General features: G+C 34.8%; 2 protein-coding genes and 1 non-coding gene across 12 annotated transcripts; 1 reads left to right on the top strand and 2 right to left on the bottom strand.

The window, feature by feature from the left end:
* Nucleotides 1–393: 393 nt before the first annotated feature.
* On the bottom strand, nt 394–583 carry LOC114880262. Its single transcript, XR_003790047.2, has one exon. It is a non-coding gene; the product is annotated as a U2 spliceosomal RNA (small nuclear RNA).
* Nucleotides 584–1,520: 937 nt separating this feature from the next.
* LOC114880247 (targeting protein for Xklp2-like) lies at nt 1,521–3,844 on the top strand. Of its 2 annotated transcripts, XM_029196065.2 has the most exons (2): nt 1,521–3,332; nt 3,406–3,508. In XM_029196065.2, exons 1-2 carry the CDS (start codon nt 1,524–1,526, stop codon nt 3,445–3,447), a joined length of 1,851 nt encoding a protein of 616 aa, XP_029051898.2. In that variant the 5' UTR covers nt 1,521–1,523; the 3' UTR covers nt 3,448–3,508. The 2 variants fall into 2 exon arrangements, with proteins under 2 accessions (XP_029051898.2, XP_029051895.2); XM_029196062.2 differs by having other exon boundaries at nt 1,521–3,844.
* A 749-nt stretch (nt 3,845–4,593) lies between these two features.
* Nucleotides 4,594–9,953, bottom strand: LOC114880249 (leucine-rich repeat flightless-interacting protein 2). 9 transcript variants are annotated; one of them, XM_029196071.2, is made up of 9 exons: nt 9,869–9,953; nt 7,864–8,050; nt 7,214–7,340; nt 6,982–7,121; nt 6,637–6,900; nt 6,427–6,568; nt 6,237–6,362; nt 5,933–6,147; nt 4,594–5,867 (listed from the first exon to the last, which is right to left on the bottom strand). In XM_029196071.2, exons 2-9 carry the CDS (start codon nt 7,945–7,947, stop codon nt 5,757–5,759), a joined length of 1,209 nt encoding a protein of 402 aa, XP_029051904.1. In that variant the 5' UTR covers nt 7,948–8,050; nt 9,869–9,953; the 3' UTR covers nt 4,594–5,756. The 9 variants fall into 9 exon arrangements, with proteins under 9 accessions (XP_029051904.1, XP_029051900.1, XP_029051902.1 ...); XM_029196067.2 differs by lacking the exon at nt 9,869–9,953 and adding an exon at nt 8,947–9,567; XM_029196069.2 differs by lacking the exon at nt 9,869–9,953 and adding an exon at nt 8,773–8,922.
* Nucleotides 9,954–9,965: the final 12 nt, after the last annotated feature.

Genomic DNA, 9,965 nt, shown 5'->3' on the forward strand with positions numbered 1-9,965 from the left:
ATCGGTTTAAACGACCAGCGTTCTCACGGATAACAGCTAAATATAAACCAAAACAAAGACAAACGCGAGCAAGGCCGCACCGGAATCGGATACGGCGCGAAAGGGTTTCGATGTATCGAAACAGTCCGCCTGGAGTCGACAGCGCTTTGCCTGCTCCAGGTGGCACCACTCTACAGTAACGCTACACTACGGAAAACCACCACCAGACTCCCAAGCTCCACTTACCGCGCAGTTCAGTCGCCGCTGTGCTGAGCGAGTCGCACTGCCGTTGGAAAAGCCAATACACGAACGCGATCGCGGATAAAAAATAAAAAAGAAAAAAAGACTAGAGAAAAGAAAAGAGGAGTCAGAATATTTAGAAAGTAGAAAGAATAGAGAATATGTTTCTAATAGCAAATGTGGGCCGCGTCCTGCGGTAATGCAATACAGGTGCGACCCGTGTCGGAGTCGGAGCAAGCTCCGAATTCCGACCCTTTTCAAAAATGAGATTAATATTCTGACTCCCCAATGGGGAGTGTATCAGATATTAAGCTGATAAGAACAGATACTACACTTTGATCTTAGCCATAGGCCGAGAAGCGATGCTGTACAGTGTTTTTACGTTGCCTTTTATGTGCTATAGCAACTACTTTTAGTTGCGAGAAAAAGGTTTGAAAATTTCGTCACCTAGCGGTGGGTACCCGACCGATGTTCACTCATGCAACCGCCCCCAGAGGGCCATCTGCCCAGTGTTACCATCTGTAATTTAAATATATATATATAGCACTAATAAAGCTTAAGTAATTTGTTTAAAAATACAAAGAAAATTTTTAAAAGATTATGTTTGATAAATATTTCCGTTGATGGATTTAATTTTGAAATTTTTGAAGTATTCATTCGATTGGTTGAAAAATAAAAGGAACTTTCCCTAGAGGGACTTCCAGTGAGATTCAGAGTGTATACAATTTATATGCTTCAATCACGTTTTTCTTTAGATTTGCAGTTTATACATTTTAAAAAACGTTTTTTTTTTCGCGCACGAAAAAAAAAAGTTTTTCAAAATGTATAAACTGCAAATCTAAAGAAAAACGTGATTGAAGCATATAAATTGTATACACTCTGAATCTCACTGGAAGTCCCTCTAGGGAAAGTTCCTTTTATTTTTCAACCAATCGAATGAATACTTCAAAAATTTCAAAATTAAATCCGTCAACGGAAATATTTATCAAACGTAATCTTTATCGTACTCTGAGCGACAAATACATCAGGTAAACAGTATTTGTTTTGAAAAATACCATATAAAATAACTGCAAACAAATCCGTAAGCAATATACAGAAATAATAACATAAAATAGTGCAAACATTATTAATTTTATCTGCTTCATACATATTCTGAAAATACGCTACAGATTTTCTCGTGTGCGAAGTAAGTAATATTTTGAAATTTGTTCTTTCTCTTTCAGATTATGTTTGGACGTTGCTTAGCTCGTAACAGCTTTGTGTAATAACATTTATTTGATAAATTTCGTACATAATTTTTCAACATGATGGATAACTGGTGTGCCCCACAGTGGGCTGATTTAACACGTAGCCCTCAAGTACTTTCTGATACCTATTTTGAAGTGGAGCATGAAGTACATGAACCTTTAATAACTTTTAAGCCTAACGCAATGTCCAGTGTACCGTGTAAGAAGGAAAATATAACAGAACTATCAGTGGCTGAAACAAATTTTGACGATAGTTTGGAACCAGTTGAAAAACCATGCACCAGTGTAGCATATTTTATACCCCATGATGGTAAGAAGCAGTCGGACAGTGAAATTGATAAAGAAAAAAATTTGAATAATGCAATGAAAGATTCGAAATTGGATAAAAAAACTGAGAAAATCCATCAGGCATGGAGTATACCAGCACCTGAATTAACATCAGCATTTAAAAAATCAGTAGTGAGTCATAAAGCTAAACCAGTGCCAGAAAGATTTAGAATCAATGGATATATAACAGAAGTAAAAAATCAGGTGTCAGGTAAATCTTATTTGAAAAATAATCAAAACATCAATGTTCACAAGAAGAAAGAAAATACGCAAAATACTGCTTTGGTAAAAGAGATAGATAAACCAATAATTGAGTCAAATGGTGATAGTCCTAAATGCATTAAAAGCAATGTTTCAAAAGAAAGATTGTCCTACAAAATTGTATCTGGTAGAAAACAATCTAATGTATATAAAACAAAAACACGCTCGTTAAGTAAACCGTATCCAAGAGTGCTTACCTGTCAATATCGTAGACAAAGTTTAAAGAAGTATAGAAGATGTTCAAATCAGTTTATAAGCATGGCAGAGGCAATTTCAAGATTCCAGAATGGAACACCTCAACGATTTCGTACTATCAGCAACAAAAATTTTCAAGCAGGTTCTCTGATGAAATTAAAACAACAGGCATTAAAGTTGACTCATCCAGTTTCTCCTACGTTGAGAAGCAAGAAAAGAACAAGACCGATTACTATTTTAAATCAACAAGAGCGGGAGAAATTAGAGCTTGAAGAAATGAAGAAACATCAGATCAAGGCAAATCCCGTTCCAATTAATATTTTGAAAGGTCCTTGCATGTTAAAGAAAGTTCCAAAGAAGCCAGCTACTGTTACAGAAGAATTTCGTTTAACAAAAACGCGTTATACGACAGGGCCGCATTTGCATTCGCAATCTGCAATAGATAATAGAGAAAATAATTGCAAAAGCTCTCTGCCAATCACTCGTTCTACTAGTGCTTCAAATGTTTCTATTAAAAAAGACAACGCATGTACAGAATCTTCTGGTAAAAATATAAAGCCTTTGCCGATTGGTTTTGTAGCGCGCAATAAACAGTATCAAATGAAGAAAGAAGAAAAATTGAAGAATCTGCAGGTTCAAGAAACCAACAAGATTAAGAATGAATTTCATGCAAGGCCGGCTCCTAAATTCACAAAACCCATAAATCCAGTTAAAGAACAGAGCGAGAAGAAACGGATTGTTCCATGCCCGTTTAGTTTTGAGAAGAGAGACAAGTCGCTTGCCAAAAAGAAGGAGGAACTTGTTAAACACAAGCAAGAACAAAATAAGGAGATCCCTATGTTTCATGCCAATCCTGCGCCAACTTTTAAACCTGTGCTGGTGCATGGTTTATCCAAGGAAAGTATTCAGAGCAAGGAGAAGACTGCAGGCGGTACCAAAAAATTGGTATCAAGACAGACTAAAAGTTGCTTCGATCAAGAAAACAAGCAACCCAACGTCATTGTTTCTGTTAACGCAATAAAGAAAGGCATGAAGCAGTGTGCTCAGGAGTTTGGTAAAAAGCAATCTGCGAACACTGTGAAGGTAAATAATGCTGTAAATGTTAAAACAGAAAAACCAAAAATCGCATTAAGAACAAAGTTTGAATTAAATACAGAAAAAAGAGCGAAGGAGCGAACCGAGTTTGAAGAAAAAATGAGGAAAAAGGAGGAACAACTAAAAGCAAAGAAAGAAGCAGAAGAAAAGAACAAAATGTTGAGGGAAAAATCGGAAAGGACCGAGCTACGCAGAATGACCGAGGTGAAAGCCAGACCGATGCCAATATACAAACCCTTAACTATTTTAAAATCAACTAAACCTCCGAGCAGTCCACGAAGTCCTGCTTGGACAAGTAGAAATAAGATAAGAAATGTTTCCTAATTTTAAGTACTTTTTAACATTAACTTGAAGCGTTTTATAATTGTATTATGTTATGTGTAGCTACTTAAGGTAACAATGATATGTCAAATATATATCACAGAAATATAGTAAATACTTAAAACATTCACATATATTATTACAATAAAATAAATTTTTATGAAAATGGTGCAATTTGAGTCTTTAGTTTTTATTAACAAATGTATTCTTTGTTATCTGTGCGTTTAATTAAATTAAACAGATTTATAGACTTGTGTAGCCAGATCTTTAAAATAATTTTAGAATAGTCATTTAAGTTTTCCTTTTTTTATTCAACTAACTTATATCTATTGTAACTCTCTGTATATCTTTATAATGATATAGATTGTTTTAATAAAAAACAATCTATACGTATATATTAATTTTAATATTAAAAATGATATTAATTTAACTAAGTATTTAACGATTAGCTAAACACGAGGTAAACAAGTTTATTTTATTTTCTTTCTTCTTCCTCTTTAAAGTATGCTTCCTACCGACAAGACAGTAATGGTTACTTTAGTTCATTTTCTTTTCATATCACATAAAATATACAGGGTGTCCCAGAAAGAGTGTTAGTCCTTTAAGGGGATGGTAGCTGGGGTGATTTTGAACAACATTTTCCTTTGCAAAAATGTTGTTTGAAGTTTCGTTTTTGAATTATTAAGGAAAAACACTGGCCAATCAGAACGCGCGTAGCGCGCGGGCTCAGGGTCGGCAGCCTCGACGCCTGCGCCCGCGCGCTCTGATTGGCCAGTGTTTTTCCTTAATAATTCAAAAATGAAGCTTCAAACAACATTTTTGCAAAGGAAAATGTTGTTCAGAATCACCCCAGCTACCATCCCCTTAAAGGACTAACACTCTTTCTGGGACACCCTGTATAATAAATTTGTATACCAAGGATATTATATAGCTTCAACAACATAGTTTAATTTATTTCGAATGTACAAAGACCACACTATCATACATCTACTTTCTTTACTTCGTATCAGTCCAGGAATAAAAGTATCGGTTTCGGAGACAATTTAGGTGTAAAATGTTATATTAAAAAGTTGAACACTGAATCTGGCAATACGATTAGTAGGAATTTTATATAAACATTAGGCTCCAGCAAAATTGTAGATGGTTTCATTAATTATACAAATTCTGATAATACTTTTTACCGCAGATATAACGGATATCATATAAAATTAAAAACGTTTATCAAATTTACTTTGTTTACTCCGTCGTAGTAGAAAAAAAAAAGAAAAAAAAGGTAGATCTATTGCTTCCATTCGAAATCTAGTTTTAACTATAACATATTTCTCGTAGAAGTTATAAATATCTTGTATCTTTAGAAATATATTTATAAATTATTCGATGTAACACAAATTACACTCATCGACATACGCATTTCTTCGCAAACTCGTACATCATAAAATATCAATTTCTATTCCACTTTGATACTCTTTGCACTGTAATACTTGGAGCTTTCATCGATGTTGCCCTCTGTTTTCTTTAAAAATAAAATATTAAAATAACACATAAGATAGTGCCCTATAGAAGACGTTACTGGAAAACAGTCTATATATTTATGACATACGAGTGAGCTGTTCGCTTCAAATAATGTACAAATTATAAATCGACTCCACAACTGCTCACAAAAATTCATGAAAAACCTCGCTGCTTGAAATGCATTTAGAAGACTGTTATTTTCTTTCTTCTTTATCGAGAAAAAAAAAAAAATAAATAAATGCAAAATTGTTAGTTTGAAAAAAAGAAATCACTGAATACAAAAACAACGACCTCTTCTTATAGCAGTTTAGGTAGCGTATATTATGCAAGTATGAGCTCCCAAAAAGCAGCGTTTACCAGTAGCCATTTTTAGGACGTCATACTTGCTCAGTAATGTACATAAAAAAAATCAATTAAAATCAATGTAAAATTGCGTAACGATACTATGCACGTTTCATTCGTATAAATTATATTCAATGTGTTAAGTAATATTTTACGTCGAGGCAACATCGGCACACGGGTTTTGCAGAATAGAAGAAAATGGCAGACTCATTGTACAGATCCCAAGAAATCGTCACGTCAAAGCTCCTTCAAAAGAGCTGATTTTGCGTTTTTAAGTTTGTCTAATCTCCTTTGCAAATGAGAATTCGCTGTTTCTAATTCTTCTACACGTCCCTGTGTCTCTCTTACCTGTTGAGCAAACATTTTACAACACATTTATCTAAAATTAGAATCTAAAGAATAACGTCACTTACTTCTCTTTGTAATTTTCTCTTTTCAACCTTTAACTCGTCTTCTGCCTTTTCAGAGGCTTCGGCTGCCGACTTGTAACGTATCACTTGACTCTCTAGCCTAGCCACGGTGGCTTGTAAAGTCGACATGTCTTGCTCTGCTTTTTGTAACTTGAACTTGTAATCAGCCAGGAGCTTGTTAGCTTCTCGCTGTACATCTTCAGATTCTGATAAACAACCTATTTGAAAAATAAACACAATAATTGAATGAACATGTGAGATTCTCTTTTTTCTTTTGAAAGAACATTCGTATTGCATAAATATGAACCTAATACTGAACCGGGCGATTTTTCGGACCTAATACGATTTCTGGTCTCTTCTAATTCTAATCTTAAATGCCGTATCTCGTCTTGCAATTCTTTTTTTTCAGAAGCAAATTTCCTCAGCCGGACATCTATAATTCAAAAGATATTTTACTATTTTCCCTTAGAAAATATAGATCTCTCATAATTATTTACCTAAAGAACCCTTTCCAGCATTTTGTAGTAATTCTGCTGCTTCTGTACTGACTAGTACTCTTCGTCTTGGACGTGGACCGTTTTCAACATCGTTATCTTCGTTTTCACTTTCCTCATCATCAATAATAACTAAACCATTTTCCTGAAACAATGTTATTTTAGTACACTGATATATAAAAATAATTACACAAATATTTCATGTTTCCTTACTTGTATAAGCGTATCTCTTTCTAATAATTGTGCATGACATATATCTAATTCGTCTTTCAATCTTTGACTAACTCTCTTTAGTTGTTCAGATTCCCGATTTTTCTCTCTAAGCTCTCTGCGAAGTTGTGCCACTGTTTCTTCCAGTTCTTCAAGCTTGTCTTTCAGTAAATCAACTTGGTAAGAATAAGAAGACTTTTCATTGTCTAATTGAGCATTAGCTATCATTGCCTTTCTAAATTTTTCCTCAAATTCCTTTAACTCTAACTACAAAGAAAATATAAACAAACATTTCTACACATCCAGGGGATTACTTGTAAAATAAATAGAAATATAAAAAAGCAATACCCTGAGATCTCTGCTTAGGCCGGCATCTTCTAGGGAATCTTCCGAAGATCTACGACTGGATTGAAAGTTATTTGAATTCGTAAGGAGACGCGAAGTCCTTACAGAATCAGGAGTTACTCTCATTGTTCTATTCACGTCGGCTGAAAAAGAAAAAAAAATAGAGGGAAAGATTAAATATTTGTGTAAGTCAAAAAATTTATGCAAGCTTATCATCAATATTTTAAATAAATACCTGCGCACATATCATAAACCCTATCCGCATTCTCCTCTGCCTCCTTCTGTTGCCTTTCTAACTCCCTCATTCGTATTTCTCTTGCTTCTGCTCTTGCTTGTCTTCTGGCGGCTAATCTAGCTTCTGCCTGAAAGTACGTATGGAAAATCCATCCTGTTACCAAAAACATATTTTGACATTCAATTTATTATAAACACATCGACGCATGATATAGAAACACTCTCATAAATATATTAAGAAATCAAACTTGTTAGGATTCAAATGAAAACAATGGGTGTATGCATAAGATTTGATGATATTTTGGATCAACAAATACTTACTTTATATTTAGTCGGAATTAAAAAGGTAAAACATGAATTACAACTGTAACTGTGTCGTGTAGTATATACAGTGCATCAAATCCTTATTTAAAGATAAACTTATCACAAAAGATATGAATCCCCACCTAACATACCATGCATACACGTAAGCGACCAAGGTCAAGCACACATATAGCAACATTTATTTATTTATTTTCCTTCTATCGGGACAATATAACGTTGAGCAATAAATATTTTTAAATAATTGTAATTAAATTAAAATTTATGCGATACAACAAATCATTTTCTTTGACAATTCCACGGTGTAGTTGTAAAATGATCAAGCCATACCTCCTTAGCAATTTGATCGAGGGCCTGATCCTCTGCTGAATGTCTTGCTGTTGTCCGTCTACGTCCAGTTATAGCAGACTCCATTTCTTATTCAGCTTTTTAATGAGTGTGTCTTTTCGCTTGAATAACGGCAACTCACGCTAGGCAGATCCAACTCCTTCACCGCGCAAGAAGACAAACCACCACACTAAAGGACAAAGGGGACATACGCTAGAGCCAGAAGTTTGCGAGCATGTTTTTAAGCACGATTACCATTAATATGTACAACGAATAAATGGATGTATTATACAAATAGGAGAAACGATATTTATGATGTAGAAAGCTTCAGGAATGCAGCAAGGTGTAAACGTAAAAGCATGGACATTGAAACACCGTTGGAAACAAACGCAGTCATACTAAATATCAGATAATTTCCTTAACTATTATGGAAGACACTTTAGTTGCATTAGGGAGTGCTGATAATGCGTTATGCAATAACGATATAGACTACCTCCAAGTATCGTTTGAATATTTCAAATTTAAATACAAGGTCATTTTTCTTTTATCCTTGAAAATTACCGTGAAATTAATAACATTTTCTATGTTTCTCATTGGGAGAGGCTGAAATGAATTTTACAAGTGCCGTACTTTTCTAGGTGTTATAGGTTGACAATACCCGGCGACATGTGAAAGTACTTTCGAAATAGATGAGGTAAAAGAATTTAGCACAGGTAAAAACGGTCTTTCGAGTTCTAACGTTACAACGTTTTCACGCTAAGAATAACATCTTTGTGGTGCAGTCTAATTATGTATTTGCTCCGTGTACCATAACGCGTCAACGATTTTCACGGGATAATCGGGTTTATTCGTGAGACAACAGGAATATACGCGATAACACGAATTTTATATTAAAAGAGAAATAAAAGGTACCAGGAGTTGTACGTTCGATGATATATATTTAATAGACTCGCACACCCACACATTACAGCCGAATACATGCAAATAAGACCTTACTGTATCATCAATTCTTTTTGTTTTTTTTTTTCCTTTCTTTTTTCTTTTTCTCTTAATTTCCCCACTGTTAATCCTAGTTGAAAGACTTACGATGTAAGAACGCTGTCAGCCAGCGGATAGGTGCATTTTTTTCTCAAAGGAACCGCATGCAAAAATAAACTGGAGAGACACTATAAATACAATCAATGGAAATCGGATGAGTAGTTCGCCACGATGACCATCTGCGGCTGAGAATTAACGATGCGGTTTCCGTTTAGTCGATCACGGCCTCCATGGAATTTCCCGATAATAACGAAAGAACCTTCGCGCGAACCAGACCAACGTGATTCCCTATAGACAAAAGCTTATAAAAACAGTGCGTGTAGTCGCACTTAAATATAGCGGAAGACACATTTTTCGATGAAATAGCCTGGACAGTGATGCATGCGAATGCAAAAATACACTGTGCGCCGCCGCGCCTCAAATAACCGAAATTGGTGGAGTCATCTGTGGACCTAGGGACGCAACACTATCTTCATTCAATCGGCAATACTATTTTTTACAAATTGTAATCAAATATACCTGTAAAAATGATCATATTACAATATTTTCAATTTCATAGATTTACTGATCTTTCCTTTTATTAATTCGACCGCCATACCACCGTTACCGCGCCATTTTTAAATTTACTCGAGCATTGTTTTCGAATAATTCATCCGATAATTTTGACCTTGTTCTTTTATGTAAATCAAATTTAAATGTTATTAACAATTTTATCGGTACTTACAAATGTCTATGATTACGAAACATTGCTCTTTCATTTTGATGCAAGGATTCGTTATAGCGCGCCGGACGAACGCAGGCACAATAATTAAATGATACGAATAATTAAGATGACATTTCATTGGCGATAAGATTTCGACGATAACGATAGAGATTAACTCTGATTAAGCGATAATAATGTCGCAATTTTAAAATGGATCTTTAGCTCGATGCAACAGATACGCTCGCACACATTTGCATGATACATTACCTACATTTCGCCGCCGTCTCACACGGCCTAAGTTTCTTGGACGTAACCTCGTCGGAACTTGCGATGTGGCATCTCACTTTTTAACATATTTTCATCT

The sequence above is a fragment of the Osmia bicornis genome, chromosome 16, assembly GCF_907164935.1.
Source record: "Osmia bicornis bicornis chromosome 16, iOsmBic2.1, whole genome shotgun sequence".
In the NCBI taxonomy this organism is placed as follows: domain Eukaryota; kingdom Metazoa; phylum Arthropoda; class Insecta; order Hymenoptera; family Megachilidae; genus Osmia; species Osmia bicornis.